The sequence below is a fragment of the Scyliorhinus canicula genome, chromosome 4, assembly GCF_902713615.1.
Source record: "Scyliorhinus canicula chromosome 4, sScyCan1.1, whole genome shotgun sequence".
NCBI lineage: Eukaryota > Metazoa > Chordata > Chondrichthyes > Carcharhiniformes > Scyliorhinidae > Scyliorhinus > Scyliorhinus canicula.
In genome coordinates this window covers 235,647,380-235,667,504 of record NC_052149.1, presented here as the reverse complement: position 1 = coordinate 235,667,504, position 20,125 = coordinate 235,647,380, and the positions used below count along the sequence as shown (strand labels likewise).

General features: G+C 47.8%; 1 protein-coding gene across 10 annotated transcripts in view; it reads right to left on the bottom strand.

The window, feature by feature from the left end:
* The window catches only part of LOC119965489 (protocadherin-10-like), a 631,779-nt gene that overhangs the window by 227,176 nt on the left and 384,478 nt on the right, over nucleotides 1-20,125 (bottom strand). The window contains exon 1 of one of the 10 annotated variants that reach the window (XM_038796330.1): nucleotides 3,703-6,378. The exons of the other annotated variants lie outside the window; for them this stretch is intronic. Coding sequence (XP_038652258.1) covers nucleotides 3,703-6,150 — 2,448 coding nt within the window. The 5' untranslated portion in view covers nucleotides 6,151-6,378. Of the gene's footprint in view, nucleotides 1-3,702; nucleotides 6,379-20,125 lie in introns of those variants that run through there. 10 annotated transcript variants of the gene reach the window in all.

The window sequence follows — 20,125 nt, the reverse complement described above, 5'->3', positions numbered from 1 at the left end:
GGGTCTCCAGCAGCTTTCAATTGAAGCCTTCAACGGCTCCAGCAGCTCCGCTTTAAGCTCTCTGAAGCAGCGCTGAAGAGACTCCTGCTGCTCCTTCGCTCACTGCATCCATGCCGCCTGGTCTCCGCCCGCCGCCATCTTTTGCTTCTTCCCTCGCACCTGCTTTGGCTTTGCTACCACTTTTTTACTCGCCCCACTACTGGTCCAGGCCATACACTGCTGGGGAAATGTTGCTGACTCCTTCCCACGTCGGGAAACGTCGAAAAAGTACCGCTGGGGGCCCTAAAAAGAGCCCAAAACTCAGTTCCGAGCGGGAGCTGCCGAACGTGCGACTTAGCTCCGCATAGCCGCAACCGGAAGTCGGCAGTTTCAAAACTTAAATGAAAATTAAAATCGCTTATTGTCCTGAGTAGGCTTCAATGAAGTTACTGTGAAAAGCCCCTAGCCGCCACATTCCAGCGCCTGTCCGGGGAGGCTGGTACGGGAATTGAACCGTGCTGCTAGCCTGCTTGGTCTGCTTTAAAAGCCAGCGATTTAGCTGAATGAGCTAAACCAGCCCCTCTCAACATTTAAAAGTAACATTCTTGTGAGGAACACGAAACATTGCACATAACCCTCCAAGCACACAAAACTCAACTTGCTATCAGCGCAGAGGTTTCACCCAGGTACAATAAACAGGGAGGCTCGATTTTCCTTATGACAATCTCAGTGCGACAGTTCTAAATAATTAATATAAGGACTTTTTTGTGTGTCAGATCATTCTAAAATGTTTCGGCTGTCTATATTGTATAAGACACTCATTCGACCTCAACTGGACTTTTGACTATATTTTGGTCACCACAGCTCAGGAAGTATGTGAACGCATTGGCGAGAGTGCAGAAGAGATTTACAAGAACGTTTCCAGATATGATAAACTTCAGTTATTCAGTTATGAGGATGGATTGGAGAGGTTAGGACTGTTCTACTTGATTTAGATTGATATTTAGTTTGTTGCCACGTGTACCAAGGTACAGTGAAAAGTATTGTTCTGTGTACATATCAGACGGACCGTTCCATACACGAGAAACATAGGATATACGATAAATACTCAATGTAAATGAATAGATATAGACATCGGGTGAAGCACATGGAGCGTAGTGCTATGAGGTAGAGAAGATACATGGAGAGATTAGTTCAGTCCATAAGAGGGTCACCAGGAGTCTGGAAACAGCGGGGAAGTAGCTGTTTTTGAATATGTTAGTGCGTGTTCTCAGACTTTTGCATCTCTTGTCCGACTGAAGACGTTGGAAGAGAGAATGATCCAGGTGGAACGAGTCTTTGTCTATGCTGCCCGCTTTCCCAAGGCAAGGGGAGGTGTAGGCAGAGTCAATATATGGGAGGCTTGTTCGCTTGATGGACTGCGCTGGGTTCATTACTCTCTGCAGTATCTTATGGTCCTGGATCAAGCAGTTTCCATACCAGGCTGTGATGCAGCCAGATAGGATGCTTTCTATGCTTCATCTATAAAAATTGGGAAGAGTCAATGTGGACATGCCGAATTTCCATCGTTTCTTGAGGAAGTATCGGCACTGTTGTGCTTCCTTGGTCATGGCGTCGATGTAGGTGGACCCGGACTTTGTTGATGTGCACACCTCGGATTTTGAAACTGTCAACCATCTCCACCTTGGCACCATTGATGCAGACAGGGGTATGTACAATACTTCGCTCCCTGAAGTCAATGGCCAGCTCCTTAGTTTTGCTGACATTGAGGGAGAGATTGTTGTCGCTACACCACTCCAGTAGGACAGAGGTGCTCGAATTTATGAGGGAACGGGACAGAGTAGATAAGGAGAAACTGTTACCACTCGTGAGAGGATCGAGAACAAGTGGGCGCCGATTTAAAGTGATTTGCAAAAGAAGCAAATACGATATGAGGAAAAACCTTTTCACACCACACGTGGTTCGGGTCTGGAATGCACTGCCTGGAAGTGTGGTGGAGACATGGTCAATCGAGGCATTAAGCTGGCATTAGATGACCATTTACATGGAAACATTGTGCAACGGAAAACGCATGAGAACGGCAAGAATTCATCACGCTCATTTGGGGAGCCCGTGCAGACATGATGAGCCGAATGACCTGCTTCTGCAACGTAACAAGTCTGTGGTTCTGTATTGTCGTAAAACGACTCATTTAATGTAAATAACCTGCGTCAGTCCAATTAGTCTAAAAACCCTTAACCAATCTGACTTTTTGGGCTGATGTTAAATGACCATTGTAAATAGAAGTAAACATTTCCAATACTTTTCCCTATCTTGGAATTATATTATGTTTGAAGGTGAAACCTTTTACTTCGAAAATCTTTTTAGGATACCTGTGCAACCGGACTGCCATTTGTAGCTTCTGGGTGTAATTCAGAACTGTTTGCTCAAATTGCGTGGTGGATGGATTGGTATGTTATCACTAGAATTATTATTTACTTAGTTTATTGAATACTGAAACCAATTACTAGTCTTTAGATACCTCGGTGCTGCATTTGTAGAGGACTGAATGACAATCAAGTCTCAATGAATATTGCGTTATGCGTACACTGTGATGAATACGTCAAAGCTGAAACCTGCTGATTTAATTATATATCTTGATTTGAGATAGAAACACAGAACTATAAAAATGATACAGCATAGAACGGGTCCATTCACCCCATCTTGTCCATGCTGACCCAAATACACCCAGGTACCCTTTCTAATTCCATCTTCCTGCACACGGCCCACAGCCCTGCAGTTTACAGCACATATGGTGCAGATTTATGCAAAATTTCACATCCAGTTTGGCATACTACTGGGGCACTTTGCCATTTTGTGCTAACGCATGGGTTTCCATTCCACCCGGATGAACTTTTGTTATTAAGGGCAGATAATTCAGATGTCAGATTCTTGCCGCATCTTCGGAGCACACTGGGACCCACGGGTGAGGGTGAATTTGGATAGTGGTCCACCTGCAGCCTTTTCCAAATAACGTGATCCACCCCCCCCCCCACGTTTGCACATGCGAACAGCAATCTGTTCAATGATATCGATATTGTAGTTAGAAAAATATGACATGGCGACGCATTGATAGTAAAGCGGTTTAAAATATTAGCATTGAAGTGACCTAAAGTCATGTTTTTGTAGCTTCAGTAAAGCCTAATACCATGAGATTGCCTTATCAATTTACAATAAACTGATACTGAGGAACACTGATGAACATTCGAACTATCGCGCTGAGACCGTGCCAATTAAGGGATAACCAAGTGGCCACAGTACTGTAAGTAAGAGATGCATCCTGCACTTGCGTGTTTTCGTGTGTGAACAGCATCCCTCGCAAGATCGATCAATGTAAACGTTTCGAGTGTGTGGAATAAAGGCAACCATTGTCACACATTTAAGGACACCACAGTGGATTTAGAGTCTGCCAACAGGCAACAAGAACTTTCAGAACGCATTTCAAACTTAGTATGGCAATGTAACGCATTACATATATTTACAGACGAATGTGTATGCATCTTACTACTTCATAGAAATAATACAGGGATAGTGACAGAAAACAGAATTCGTGCAGAAAACTGAGTTGATTCATCTGAATTATTACATTCAACCGTCTCGTTTCAATGTTCAGCATTTCCCCAAATATATGTGCATATCCAATTTAAATTTGTGAAAACTGGTCTCATTTTAAAATCAACTCACCTCGGTGTTTACAGGGTTGCTGTAATATTTAGAATTGCTCATTCCCGGGTTTTCTTTCCTCATAGGTTCATTCCGGACATAATTCTTCTCTATAGATGACCTGCATGTGTTGGGGGTTATGAAGTCTCTCTTTGTTGACTGCAATGTTGAACATGACTCGTAGCGGAAACTCTGAGAAAGTGGATCACCCCCGAATACCTCGACATAGTTGGGTGGCATTTGAAGGTTTTGACTGGCCTTTTGTATTCCGTTCAGTGAATGTCTTGTTTCAAAGCAGCAGCAAACACCCATGGAACTATTTCTTCTTTTATTAACCTTAACAGCAAGGATAATCAAAATCACGAGAAAAACTACAGAGATTATCCCTAAGGATATTACCAAGGAAAAGCTCAGATCCGAAGCGAATCCAGGATCTTCAGATAATCCACTGACGCTGGAGAATGTTTCAGTGTCACCACCGACCACAGATAAGATTATCGTCACTATGGCAGAATGTGATGGTGTTCCATTGTCTTTTACCACAATCACCAACCTTTGCTTAGAGGCATCTTTAGTGGCAAGTCGACGGATAGTCCAAATTTCCCCAGTGTCTGCTGAAATAGTAAAAAGGTTATGCTGGGTTGCTTGAAAAATGGAATAAGTAAGGCGAGCGTTCTGACCAGCGTCAGCATCAGTGGCCGAAACCTTAGCAACCAAGTAGCCTGGTTCAGCAAACCTGGATATTGTCTCTGTTACCGTTGAGCCATACTCGGCTAATGGGCGCACGATCATTGGAACATTGTCATTCTGATCAAGGATAATAACATTCACTGAAACATTACTGGCGAGTGGTGGGTTTCCAGAGTCCGTGACCTGAGCTTGGATCTGAAAGTTTTTCAATTTCTCGTAGTCAAAAGATCTCTGAGCTAATATGACCCCAGTGTTCGCGTTAATGGAAACATAAGTGGACACTGAAGCGTTCTCAACCTGAGATTCCAGGATATAGTATTTTAGTCGAGCGTTCTCTCCTCTATCTGGATCAGAGGCTGTCATGGAGAATATGGAGACCCCAACAACGTTATTCTCCATCACGTTCGCTGTGTACAAGCGCCGAGTGAATTGCGGCGGATTGTCATTTATATCTGCAACCTCGACCCGAATGGTTTTCTTCGATGTGAGGGGCGGATTTCCTGAATCGGTGCAGGTAACAATCACGTCATATTTGGAAGTATTTTCGCGATCCAGTAGATGCTGAATAAGCAATCTATAATGACTCTTCAAAGATGCATCGAGTTTAAAGGGGAGCTTATTTGAAATTTGACATTGCACCTGCCCATTTTGTCCCGAGTCTTTATCGGCTGCACTGAACAGAGCGACCACAGTTCCAACTGGAGCGTCTTCTGAAACTGTACTGGACAAAGTCCTCACTGTCACCTCAGGTGGGTTGTCATTCACATCAATAATGTTCACTAACACAGCACAGTGCTCGGGCATTGCGTGAGGGCCCTTATCCATTGCTTGAATATTGATCTCAAAGGCCTTGTTTTCTTCATAGTCCAATTTGCCTTTCACTCTGATTTCACCAGTTTTGGAATCTACATCAATGAGTTCACGAACTCTGGCTGAACTATGGCTACTGAGCGAATACATAATCTCTCCATTTAAACCAGCGTCCAAATCAGTGGCATTTAGCGTGATTATTCGGGATCCTAGCGGAGCGGTTTCCAAGAGATTGACTTTATAAACCGGCTGGGGGAAAACAGGCGCGTTGTCGTTTACATCTTTTACTGTGATTATAACATGAGCAGTGCCTGACCTCACAGGGATCCCGCCGTCCTTGGCTACTAGCGTCAACCTGTGGGTTGATATCGCTTCTCTATCCAAGGAGCTCTGCAACACCAATATCGGTAGCTTTCTTTCCTCGCTGTGCATCTGTACATCGAGAATAAAATAATCGTTCGGAAGGAGCTGGTACGTCTGTAGGGAGTTGTTTCCAATGTCCCGATCGTGCGCCGACTCGAGGGGAAAACGCGCGCCAGCTGCAGCATTCTCTGAGATTTCGAGGTGGAGCTGGTTCTTTGGGAATATGGGAGCATTGTCATTCACATCGAGAATCTCCACTGCAACCTGGTGCAGACTGAGGGGGTTTTCAAGCACAACATCCAAGGATAATACACACGTGAGGCTCGACCCGCACAGATTTTCTCTATCAATCTTTTCTTTCACAAACAGAGCTCCATTGTTTAAATTTACGCCCATATACAGCTCCCTGGATCCGGGGGCAATCCGCAAACTGCGGACCGAGAGCTCTTTTACATCCAAACCCAAATCCGCTGCGATATTTCCGATAAAAGCGTCCAGTTGCAGCTCTTCAGGAATCGAATAATGAATCTGACCCAAAACGAGACTCCACGGCAATATGCAGCACAATATTTGGCATTTTAGGAAGCAGTATATGTGATATCTCATTTCCAGTCAACACATTCCAATTGTTCAGCAGTTGCACGCACCAATCATTATCCTTTCAAATATTATTAGTATCGTTTGAAAAATAAAATCCGTTAGCTACGATGTGCTAAATACCTGTAAGATTTGCGAATCGCTTGATTTTTGTTTCATTTAGACCTGTGTTTTCGCCTAAATTCGCACAAACCCTGCCGAGCTGCTCGCTCTCCAATGTTACACCACGTCTGGTCGTTGCGTGATGGTGGATGGGTAGTGAAGGGGGCAGTCCGGATCCCCAATCACAGCTCCGCTTCCGATTGGTGAGCAGAGGCACACAGATATTCAACCAATCAGAACGATATTCGTTTCTTAAAGCCAGAAGGTCTAAAATGCTTGCAATTTCGGGTGCACAATGAAAATTGGGTCCAGCTTTTTTCAGCATAGTAGATATTCCAGTTTCTGTGAAAAATGATTTTCAACTGAATTGCTCAATAGTATAAGATTATAAATGACCAATCTGCTGAGGAGAAATAAAGACAGAAGAAGGGAAGAAGCCAACATAATTCAACACGCTAATCTATTCAATTCCATTTACACCTTTCCTATGATTAATCCATTAAAGTTTCTCAATCTCACCACATGCTGATTACTCCTTAAGAATGACTAAAGTATTATCTCATCTTTACACAAAAATAATCAATCAGCGCCATCTATTAAAATCAAAAATCCATTCAGTCGGTTTGTAAAATTATTTATTGTATTTCCATTAACTCCATCCACTAAATTGTTACCAAAGAGAAAATGCTGGAAAATCTCAGCAGTTCTGGCAGCATCTGTAGGGAGAGAAATGAGCTAACGATTCGAGTCCAGATGACCCTTTGTCAAAGCACCAATGGAAATAGATTTAATTACCTAACCTTCTCGATTATTGAGGTGCCAATGCCAGAACTGGTCTTACAATTAGTGTCCGGGCGAAATAGTTTGTTATCTCTAAGTATGCAGAGAGCTTTGGCTATGTTAAATGCATGAGTGAACATATACATCTGTCTACTTCTCTAAAGTGGAAACGAATCCGGATTAATTTGATGAAAACCTACTCCAAAAGATCTAAAATCATCCCCACTGCTCAAGCTCTTTCTAATGCATCCTTCTGAAACAGGTCGTACTTCAGACAGGATACAGCAATATTTGGCAAAATGTAAGTCATGAATTTAAAACCACCACCTTCCAGGCATTTCACATTTGCCTCATTACTAACCCTTTCACCGTGACTGGCATCTTTCAGGTTATGATATATGATCGTGACAATAACTATTATTATTTGATTTATCAGCCTTGGACAGTGGATAGCTTTTCCTTCTGCCTGCATGCTTGCTAGAACGAATTATCTATAGAAATTACCTCACATTCAATCCATGTGCATATTTCATACCTCAACACAATGTTTGTAATCGGCCCAAGCGATTCTGAGATTAATTATGTTTCTTTCACCCCTAACTTCCCGCATACCCCTTTATCGCCAAGGAAAGTATGAACACCATTAAACTTCTTCCATTTGAATCACAACATTAGTGAACTGAAGGAAGTGACAAACAATGTTTGGAAAAAACTCCTGGAAAAGGTAACCAATGACACCTACATTCTGGCACTCAGGCAATTTTCATTTCATAGATTCTATGAGCCTGAGAATTCAGAGCCCGTATCACTTGTGGACTGTTGTCAAACGTCCATTTACAATCTAAGTAACATACATATTTTAATTGACTTTAGTTCAGGTAAATGGTATCTAAGAGTGGTTAAACCGTGCAGAGGAAGCCATTCCATTCTTTGTGCATGTCGCTTCTCTGCAAGAGATTCTCATTTTGTCCCACTTCCTTGCATTCTGCCGTCGAGCGATTATATTTTTCTCTTCACATAATTATTCAATTCCTTTTTAAAGCTATGATTTAATCTGCCATCATTACAACCTTTGGAAGCACATGGCAGATCCTAATCGCCTGCAGCATAGAAATGCATTTCCTTCTGTTGCCTTTGCTTCTTTTGTCAATCCTCTTAAATTGGTGTCCTTTGGTTCTGGACCCCTTGCAAATGAGATAAGTGTTCTTCTCTTTCTACTGTGTCCAGATCCCACATGATTTTGAACACATCTGTAAAATCTCCACCCAACCTTCAATACTCTAAAGGGAATAACCCAAGCTTTGCTAATGCCCCAACGTAAGTGATGTCTCTCATCTCTGGTAACATTCCCTATTTTGTTCTTCACCGATTCCAATTTAATCACATCTTTTATGAAATGTGATTTTCAGAATCGGGTACTGTACTTGAGCTGAGGCCCAGCAGTGGTTTAGAAAGGTTAGCTATAACTTACTTGCTTTTGACAGTACAAATCTTGAACTAAATCTTGCTAATATTTGAGACATGCTTTCGATGCTTTTGGCCACTGCTCAGGGCAGATGCAAAAAGAGAATTTCAAAGGGATTAACAATTTATACTGCATGAGAGAAGAATATTGATTGACTGACCAGTGGAGTCTGATTGGGCGAGGCTCTGCCATGGAAAATGCACGAGGGAACAGTTGTCTCCCATGATTGTGTTTAATTTGAAAAGTACAATGTTTGGGCATCATATTTCTGTTTGCAGAGGACATAGACCTGTGCATGAATATAGATAATTTCTAGCAAGTATAAGTGAGCAAGATGGTGAGTCTGACTTTTAACATCCAAATGTTTGTTAGTGTAATTCTTAGCACACTCAGGATTGTTCTTTCACCATGATGCATTCCCCGTGGCAATGCCCCAACCGATCTGACTTGGCTTGCCCGTTTTGGATTTAAAAAAAGCTTATGGGATAAATCCCCCATGTAGTGCCCCAGCTAAATAAAATCGACGTGCCAAGAAATTAGCACCATTTAATCATGGAGTATAAATTGTTTCCTTTGAAATTTGACATTCGTGCACATTGAACAAAATTGAATTTTGTCCTTCATTGCTAGAGGGATGGGGTTTAAGACTAGGGAGGTTATGCTGCAATTGTATAAGGTGTTCGTGAGGCCAAACCTGGAGTATTGTGTCCAGTTTTGGTCTCCTTACTTGGGAAAGGACATACTGGCACTGGAGGGTGTGCAGAGGAGATTCACTAGGTTAATTCCAGCGCTGAAGGGGTTGGATTACGAGGAGAGGTTGAGTAGACTGGGACTGTACTCGTTGGAATTTTGAAGGATGAGGGGGATCTTGTAGAAACATTTAACATTATGAAGGGAATAGATAGGATAGATGCGGGCAGGTTGTTTCCACTGGCGGGTGAAAGCAGAACTAGGGGACATAGCCTCAAAACAAGGGGAAGTAGATTTAGGCCTGAGTTTAGGAGGAACTTTTTCACCCAAAGGGTTGTGAATCAATGGAATTCCTTGCCCAGTGAAGCGGTTGAGGCTCCTTCATTAAATGTTTTTAAGGTAAAGATAGATAGTTTTTTTGAAGAATAAAGGGATTGAGGGTTATGGTGTTCGGGCCGGAAAGTGGAGCTGAGTCCATAAAAGGTCAGCCATGCTCTCATTGAATGGCGGAGCAGGCTCGAGGGGCCCGATGGCCTACTCCTGCTCCTAGTTCTTATGTTCTTATGTTCGTGATGAGTGCACATAACATGCAATGATAGCATGCTGCTTTTTCATCATTGTTGCTTGGTTTTACACTTTCTGCCTTTATTTATACACCTAGGATCTGCTTTACTTTGTTCTCACTTTAAAACATTTTCAGTCAGCTTGTACGATCTGTACACACATGTCTCCAGGACCCTTTGAATCAAACAATCTTTTGAATTGCATCGTTTATTTTGTATTGCCTTTCATCCTCGTCCTACTTAAAGGTATTACCCCACACGTCTCTTCTCTAAGTTTCATCTATCATGTGCTTGCACATCCCACCAGGCCACCTTTGCAGCCTTACATCCACTTGACATCTATCACTATCCCTTTCCCAGTTCACAATACAAGTTTTGCATTATTTGCAAATATTGAAATTGTGTTATCCAGACCCAATGTAGAGGAAAAAGTGGAAGTGAACAACACAGAGAACCTGACAGTTAATATTCAGTTGGTTGTTAGTGTCATTCTTAGCTCAGCATTGTTCATTCAACACGATGCATGGCCCATGACAATGCCTCAACAGATCTGATTTTGCTTGCCTTATTTAGATTTATACAAAGATTGTGGGATAAATTGTCTCTGCTGCATTCTCCATGGTAATGCCTCTGCATCGAAACAAAATCGACTTGTCAAGCAATTAGTATCCTTGAATCATGGAGTAGAAACTTTATCTCTGAAATAATTCCATCTTCGTTAGTACAATAATAATAATCGTTATTGTCACAATAGGCTGACATTAACACTTCAATGAAGTTACTGTGAACAGTCCCTAATCTCCACACTTTGGCGCCTGCTCGGGTACACTCAGGAAGAATTCAGAATGTGTAAATTATCTAACAGGACGTCTTCCGGGACTTGTGGGAGGAAACTGGAGCACCGGGAGGAAACCCACACAGACACGGGGGGGATGTGCAGACTCCACACAGACAGTGACATAAGCCAGGAATCGAACCCGGGTCCCTGGCGCTGTGAAGCAACAGTGCTAACCACTGTGCTACCGCGCCATCTATAAATCCTTCACTTCCAAAACCTTTTTGCGATACCTATGGCTTCTCCTGTCATTTGCAGCATCTGGAAGTTGGTACTGCTCTTTTAGTTATTCAGTTAGAATGATTATGTCATCGACTTCAAACTTTTGTTTGGAATTCATTTTAGCAGATCAAAAATTGCACATTGAACAACGTTTCAATAAAACTTTGGAAAGTTCATTCATAGGATGTGACCAATCACTGGGAATACCAGAATGTGCCGCCTATTTCTAATTTCACTTGCGAAATAGAGGTCTTGAGCCACCAAATTAATCAAATCTAATTAAACTTTGGTCTTACGTGTTGGATAATCACTCCGGTTCCCATGAGCGCATTGGTCTCCAAATATATCTGGAGCAGGAATGGATACCACATACTCCCAATGCAGAAATCCCCAGATGTCAAAATCACATTGAAGAGAGGCATTGGATGAATGATCGCTCGACTGTGAGCTGCCTGGGTTTGTTGATGACTTCCTTGGCCATGTACAGGTAAGTACTACACGAATATTTTCTGATCTGTCCCGCCCCAATTGCACTCGATTGCCAAAGGTCCGAGGTCTGCCGCTACTGGGGCTGTTTAGCACAGGGCTAAATCGCTGGCTTTGAAAGCAGACCAAGGCAGTTCAGCAGCACGGTTCAATTCCCGTACCAGCCTCCCCGAACAGGCGCCGGAATGTGGCGACTAGGAGCTTTTCACAGTAACTTCATTTGAAGACTACTTGTGACAATAAGCGATTTTCATTTCATTTCATTTTCAAACAAAACTGGGAACAACCTTTTCAAATAGTGGAAGGTGGGCTTCAGCCTTTTTCATGTATATTAAGCTCAACCTATCCAGGAATTCCAGCTAGGCTGAGTGTCACTGAAACCTCGTAAATAGCTATTACATCGGAATGCTTTATACCCCATCCTTCAGAGCAAATCCCAATGGAAGGGGAGGACTCCCACTTAGCCAACCTCTCACTGGCGACGCCAGATATGTCTGAAAGGTATGAGAAGATGGTGACGTAGAAACAGCAGGGGTAGCCAACACAGAATGCTTCTCTGCGCAGAGCAGAGGTACACGGGGTTATTTTAATTGACTGCTCAATTTGTGAGGCTCCAGCTACTGGGGGCGGATTTTGGGGTTGGGGTTTGATGGGAAATTCTGCCTGGCTGTGGGTTAGCTGAACTTGAATCGCTTTACATGATTGAGGTTCCTCAGCATATATCACAGTTAGGATGGAATATTATACTAATCATCTTAATGGCCATGAGACAGACGCTGTCCCAAAGGTTATGCTGCGTCAGCTCCTCTGGAAATCATCCAGTCTCTCCTCCTCAATGCAGTACATATGCAACTCTTATCAGCTTGACAACCACGTCCCTGACCTCTGCCAACCAACTTAAATTGCACTGACGAAAATTTGTAATTGTGAGCAGCAACCCCCTGAGGGCAATTGTCACAATGAGAAAAGTTATGTTTGGCTGGACACAGTTCCAGGTTTAATCGGATTCTGGTAAAAAATAGAGAACACCCGTACGGAGGGCCCTCTTTGCAATGCCTGAAGATGGAAAGCGACAACTTGAGTATGGGCACACACGGGAAGATTCAGAACAATGGCAGCAGCAAAACACATTATTTCCTCCTCGAATAGGTTGATAAGCTTTTTTACTTTGGCGATGACTTCACACATGTTGAAATTGTACCTCCGTACAGCACAACAGTCGGCACATGCAGTTATAAAATCATAGACTTCCCACACTACAGAAGGAGCTATTCGGCCCATCGAGTCTGTACTTACACGCAGAAAGAGCACACTACCTAGGCCCACTCCAGTCTTTATCCCTGCAACCTCATAACCCCACCTAATCTGCACACCAAGGGCAATTTAGCATGGCCAATCCACCTAATACGCACTCGTTTGGAACCCAGGTCCCTGGGTTCAATGCATGAGCATTGCCACCGTGCCCATCTGCAGAAGAGTACTGTCAATACCTTAGAAAAAGAGTGACTTTGGTCTTCAGTACTTTGCAGTTGGTCAGGCCGACTTCCTTGAGAGAATTAAGGTGCATTCTGAATTGGAGGAATTTACAAGTGTTCCAAGGAGAGAAATTGAGTTTTGCTGACTGGAAACCGACTCACCATTGACCCACCAATTGTAAAGGAAATTACTCCCAAGGGATTATGTTGGAACATTTGAAAGCAAATTACTGCCGATGTTGGAATCTGAAACCTAAAGAGAAAAAGCTGAAAAATCTCAGCAGGTCTGGCAGCATCTACAAGGAGAGAAAAGAGCTGACGTTTCGAGTCCAGATGAACCGGGTCATCAGGACTCGAAACGTTAGCTCTCTTCTCTCCTTACTGATGCTTCCAGAACTGCTAAGATTTTCCAGCATTTTCTGTGTTAGAAGATTTCATGGGGTAGACCTGCTGGCACATGCTCATTCTTGTCACTCAACAAGTTGTCCTTGACAGAGTCTCCCACAAAGATCTCTCAATATATTTGCTAGAAACTTGAGAGAACAGTTTCTTTAACAGGCACAGGTCTCCATACTCATGCACACCTGATGCAATACAAGGGATTTCTCATAAGCCAATCGTCCTGAGAAATGCTTATGGACGCCTTACCCCCAACCCCACCTTTTTTCCAGTCAACAGAAGAAAGGGGATCAGGGTGTCAAGTATTTCCTCACTTGAGACATTAGTAAAACTATTATGTAATTAGCAATAAAATACCTTAAATCTTTCTGAACACCGAGGCACTAGTTACCCTTAGTTTGCCAGGCGCTGTGTTTATCAAACTTAGAAATATACTAACACATTGTAATTAGCATTTCATTTTGATGTGTTGTTGTGATTCAGTCAAACATACAATGTGGCGGGATTCTCTGTTGGCCGCCGCTGAATTCAGGGTGCGCGATCAGGTGGAGAATAGCCTCCAATACTGAAATCAAGGGCTGCATTCTCCCCTACCCGGCGTGACGGAGGGTCCCGGAGTAGGGGAGTGGCGCCAACCACTCAGGGGCCGGGCCTCCACAAAGGTGGGGAATTATCCCCACCTTTTGGACCAGCCCCGCGCCGGAGTGGTTGGCACCAGAAGACTGGCGCAAAAAACCGGCGCCCCCCGGCAGCGGGGCTGGCCGAACGGCTTTTGCTGCCGCTGACGTCACTGCCGGCGCATGCACGATGTGGGGTTCTCTTCCGCTTCCGCCATGGCGGCCGCGGAAGGAGAAATAGTGCACCCAGGGAACTGGCCCGGAGTCTGAGCGGGGGGCCCCGATCGTGGGCCAGGCCACCGTGGGGGCACCCCCCGGGGTTCGGTCGCCCCCCGCCCCTCCCAGGACCCCGGGGCCCGCTCGCGCCGCTGATCCCGCCATTCCAGCGGTGGTTCAAACCTCGGCGAAGGGAGAGGCCTCCCAGCGGCGGGACTATGGCCCATCCGGGCCGGAGAATCACCGCAGGGGCCTCTCCAATCGGAGTGGCGAGATTCCGCCGCCGCCACTTTCTGGGTGGCGGAGAATCTCTGCCACAGCGGGGGCGGGATTTTAGGCGAACCCAGGCGATTCTCCGACCCTGCTGGGGGTCGGAGAATTTCGCCCCTGAAATCGCGTTCGGCGATGGTACGGGGAATCCCTTTCACCGCCAAAATCGGGAGCGGTGTCGGTTTTTGAATCCTCCACCCCCTGAAAAGTGGATACTTTAGGAGTCCGCTGCACCGATTATCCACGGTCACAGGTCATTACCTGGGCCTGCCCCATGATGCAATATCATGGCAAATGTGGTCCCTTTGTTCAAGAAGGGGAGAAGAGATAACCCCGGTAACTATAGGCTGGTGAGCCTCACGTCTGTTGTGGGTAAAGTCTTGGAGAGGATTATAAGAGATACGATTTATAATCATCTAGATAGGAATAATATGATTAGGGATAGTCAGCATGGTTTTGTGAAGGGTAGGTCATGCCTCACAAACCTTATCGAGTTCTTTGAGAAGGTGACTGAACAGGTAGATGAGGGTAGAGCAGTTGATGTGGTGTATATGGATTTCAGTAAAGCGTTTGATAAGGTTCCCCACGGTCGTCTATTGCAGAAAATACGGAGGCTGGGGATTGAGGGTGATTTAGAGATGTGGATCAGAAATTGGCTAGTTGAAAGAAGACAGAGGGTGGTGGTTGATGGCGAATGTTCAGAATGTAGTTCAGTTACGAGTGGCGTGCCACAAGGATCTGTTCTGGGGCCGTTGCTGTTTGTCATTTTTATAAATGACCTAGAGGAGGGCACAGGAGGTTGGGTGAGTAAATTTGCAGACGACACTAAAGTCGGTGGAGTTGTAGACAGTGTGGAAGGATGTTGCAGGTTACAGAGTGACATAGATAAGCTGCAGAGCTGGGCTGAGAGGTGGCAAATGGAGTTTAATGTAGAGAAGTGTGAGGTGATTCACTTTGGAAAGAATAACAGGAACGCGGAATATTTGGCTAATGGTAAATTTCTTAGCAGTGTGGATGAGCAGAGGGATCTCGGTGTCCATGTACATAGATCCCTAAAAGTTGCCACCCAGGTTGATAGGGTTGTGAAGAAGGCCTATGGTGTGTTGGCCTTTATTGGTAGAGGGATTGAGTTCCGGAGCCATGAGGTCATGTTGCAGCTGTACAAAACTCTGGTACGGCCGCATTTGGAGTATTGCATACAGTTCTGGTCGCCTCATTATAGGAAGGATGTGGAAGCTTTGGAACGGGTGCAGAGGAGATTTACCAGGATGTTGCCTGGTATGGAGGGAAAATCTTATGAGGAAAGGCTGATGGACTTGAGGTTGTTTTCGTTAGAGAGAAGAACGTTAAGAGGTGACCTAATAGAGGCATACAAAATGATCAGAGGGTTAGATAGGGTGGACAGTGAGAACCTTCTCCCACGGATGGAGGTGGCTAGCACGAGGGGACATAGCCTTAAATTGAGGGGTAATAGATATAGGACAGACGTCAGAGGTAGGTTTTTTACGCAAAGAGTGGTGAGGCCGTGGAATGCCCTACCTGCAACAGTAGTGAACTCGCCAACATTGAGGGCATTTAAAAGTTTATTGGATAAGCATATGGATGATAATGGCATAGTGTAGGTTAGACGGCCGTTAGTTTTTGACTTCCCATGTCGGTGCAACATCGTGGGCCGAAGGGCCTGTACTGTGCTGTATCGTTCTATGTTCTATGTTCTATGATGCGCCATCCCCGATTGGCCAAGTTCCCGATGGAGTGGTTTACACGCGCTCACTCCATGCATGAACTCGGCGTGGCTTCTGCAGACTCAGTCCGGGGTTGCAACAGTCGGGGGAGAGCCGGTCTGCACACAGGGGGGCTTCAATCGGGGCTGGGAGCACTGTAGGCAGATGGTCGAGGCTGCACGAGCAGCCAGAGTGGGTACTACATTGATGGTCCAGGGGCGGCATTCTCCCCTACCCGGCAGGACGGGGGTCCCGGCGTAGGGGAGTGGCGCCAACCACTCCGCCGTCCAGAATTCTCCGCACCTTTGGGGGCTAGGCTCGCTCCGCTGCGGTTCGCATCACGACGACTGGCGCTAAAACCGGAACTAGCAGCTTTTCAGGCCCGCCGCCCGGCGCCGGGGCTGGCTGAAAGGCCTTCGCCGGTTCGCGTATGCGCCGGTGGTGACGTCAGCGGCAGCTGGGGGGTGCTCTCCCGCTTCTGCCATGGTGGAGGCCGTCACGGCGGCGGTGGAGAAAGAGTGCCCCCAAGGCACTGGACCGTTCGCTGATCGGGGGGCCCCGATCGTGGGTCTGGCCACCATGGGGGCTCCCCCAGCGGTCCGATCACCCCACGCCCCCCCCCAGGACTCCGGGGGCCCAGTCGCGCCGCCGATCCCGCCGCCACCAGAGGCGGTTCAAACCTCGGCGGCGGGAGAGGCCTCCCAGCGGCGGGACGTTGGCCATCGCGGCCCGGAGAATCGCCGCAGACGTCATGCCGATCGGCGGGGCATGATTCCCGCCCCCGCCAATTCCCGGGTGGCGGAGAATCTCTGCCATGACGAGGCCGGATTTTCAGTGGCTCCAGGCGATTTCGCCCCAGGGTCGGAGAATCGGCTGGGGGCGCCTAAAATCCCGCCCACGCAGGGTCGGAGATTCTCCGCCACCCGGGAACTGGCGGGTGCAGGAATCTCACCCCGCCGATCGGAGAGGCCCCTGCATCGGTTCTCCTGCCCGGATGGGCCGAGGTCCCGCCGCTGGGAGGCCTCTCCCGCCGCCGAGGTTTAAAACACCTCTGGAACGGTGGGCTCAGCGGCGCAAGCAGGCCCCCGGGGTTCCAGGGGGCGGGGGGCGATCGGACCCCGGGGGTGCCCCCACGGTGGCCTGGCCCGCGATCGGGGCCCCCCCGCTCAGACTGTGGGCCAGTGCCCTGGCTGCACTCTTTCTCCTTCCGCGCCACCACGGCCTCCGCCATTGCGGAAGCGGAAGAGAACCCCGCATCGCGCATGCGCTGGCAGTGATGTCAGCGGCCAGCTGCCGCTGACATCACTGCTGGTGCATGCGCTGACCGGCGAAAGCCTTTCGGCCAGCCCTGCTGGCGGGGGCGCCGGGTGTTTGCGCCAGTCTTCTGGTGGCAACCGCTCCAGCGCGGGGCTGGCCCCCAATTCCCCACCTTTGGGAGGCGCGACCCCTGAGTGGTTGGCACCACTCCCCTACTCCGGCACTCTCCGTCACGCCGGGTAGGGGAGAATGCCGCCCCTGAAGCGCATCATCAGATCGCCAATGCACCATTCAAGGACAGTGTTGGCCTGGGTGGCATGCATTGTCAGAACCACCTCCTGCTCCTGCGGGCAGTTGGACATCTCCAAATACACCTGCAGGCACTCAAGTGTCGCATACACCCCCACAGGTAGTCCCCAGCTGTGCATCAGCATGTCCAGCATTGATGGGACTACCCTTTCCAGAAGCGCAACGTCCATTTGACCGGAAGCTAGTCCCTGGGATCAGGCCGCTCTCCGATAATCTGTCCCCTTGGGAGTTCCTGCCTCCATCAGATGGAGCACTGCGTGTGTTTGTGGCGCTGCATATGATGTCCCAAGAGCCTCTTCACTTACGTGCCCAATTGAGGTGAATGAATCTGGGATGCTGGAGGGTGTAGGTGACAGCAGCGATGAGAGGTCGGTGTAATCCTTTTGTGTTCCAGGGATGTGTAGGTTAGGTGGGGTTACGGGGATAGGGTGGGGGATGGGCCCTGCATTTTCAGAGGTATGTTGGAGGCTCGATGGTACGAATGACCTCATTCTGCACTTCAGAGATTCTGTGACATCTTCGATTGGGGAATGTTACTTGACGGTGGATATGCATGGCAAACATTCAAAACGCAGATTGGTGAACTGCAACAATCGTTCTTCTCTGTCTGACACAAAAATACAACCGGAATAGTGGCCAAACCATCGTTTACAAGGAAAGTTAGAAATAATATTAGATCCAAGGAAGTGGCAGACTTATTGGCCAGAAAAAATTGCTGAGCTGAGGGTCGGGAGCAGTTCAGAATTCAGCAAATGTGGACAAAGTGATTGAACAAGAAGCGGGCAGCTTGTAGGGTACCAAAAACTGGCTCTCCGAGCTTCAAGAGGAATCTTCTGAAGAAGCAATTCATCAAGACAAATGTCGGCCCCTTACAGTCACCAAGAGGGTAATTTGAAATGGGGAACAAAGAAATAGCCGACCAACTAAATACATACTTTGATTCCGTCTTCACAAAGCAGGACACAAATAACAGACCAGAAATTATGGGGGGGGGGGGGGGGGGGGCTGGGAGTCTAGTGACAGGGAGGAACGGAAGGAAATCAGTTTTAGTCGGGAAATTGTGTTTGGAAAATTAATGGGATTGAAGGCCGATGAAATCCCCGGGTCCGATATTTTATATCCCAGACAACTTAAAGAAGTGATCTGAGATATATTCGATGCATTGGTGGTCATCTTCCAAGATGATTCGAGACCAGGGGCGAAATTCTCCGACCCCCAGCAGGGTCGGAGAATCGCCTGGGGGCGCCTAAAATCCCGCCCCCGCTGTGGCAGAGATTCTCCGCCACCCGGGAAGTGGCGAGGGCAGGAATCTCGCCCTGCCGATCGGAGAGGGCCCTGCGGCGATTCTCCGGCCCGGATGGGCCGACGTCCCGCCGCTGGGAGGCCTCTCCCGCCGCCGAAGTTTAAACCACTTCTGGAACGGCGGGCTCAGCGGCGCGAGCAGGCCCCGGGGGTCCTGGAGGGGCGGGGGGGCGATCGGATCCTGGGGGGTGCCCCCACGGTGGCCTGGCCCGCGATCGGGGCCCCCCGCTCAGGGGCCGGGCCAGTGCCCTGGGTGCACTATGTTCCTCCGCGACCACCACGGCCTCCGCCATGGCGGAAGCGGAAGGGAACATCACATCGCGCATGCGCCGGCGGTGACATCAGCGGCCAGCGCTGAGGTCACTGCCGGTGCATGCGCCGACCGGCGAAAGCCTTTCGGCCAGCCCCGCTGCCGGGGCGCCGGGAGTTTGCGACAGTGTTCTGGTGCAAACCGCTCCGGCGCTGGGCTGGACCCCAAAGGTGGGGAGAATTCCCCACCTTTGGGGAGGCGCGACCCCTGAGTGATTGGCGCCACTCCCCTCCTCCGGCACCCTCCGTCACGCCGGGTAGGTGAGAATGCCGCCCCAGGTCCGTGGGCTGAGTACGGCCTGGAGCACGGCATGGCCACTGCAGGCCACCGTGCACATGCGCAGCCTCAGAACCGGACATACTGAGGGCCGTATCAGCTGCCAGGGATGCGAGCTCAACTCTGCCTCCCTTCTAGCCCCCAGCAAAACGGGAAATCGGTGGCCGTTTTACGCCAATTCTATGGCGTAAAAGACCACCGTTTTCACGCTGGAATGGGGACTTAATCTCCAAAATCAGCCCGTGATGTTCTGCGTCCGCGAAAATGGCATCAATGGCGAAGCACGCCACGAGTAGTTGAAACACTGTTCATAGCTCATTAGTGAGTCCACTTGCGATGTTCCACCTCCAAGTGGCTGAGTCCCTGATGGCGCGGTCCAAGTATACTCTCACAAATTATGACTTGGTGTGGTGGCTGCTGAGAGAGTGAGGTGGCGTACGGACAGTGTCCAGCGCCGCCATACTTCGCCGACAGTCGTGCCACTCGTCAGGGGGCTTCTGCCAGGGCAAGAAGAAGTAGTAGGGGGTGTCCAGGAGCTGTGGTGTCCCATCTTTTCGGCCGTGCTCAGTGTGTGTGTGTATGGGGGAGTGTAGTTTAAGCGAGGCTGCTGATTGTCAGCCCTGCGTGTGTCCATCATGGACCCTGCGATACTTGCAACATTTTTCATGGTTTTGCTGCTGATCTAT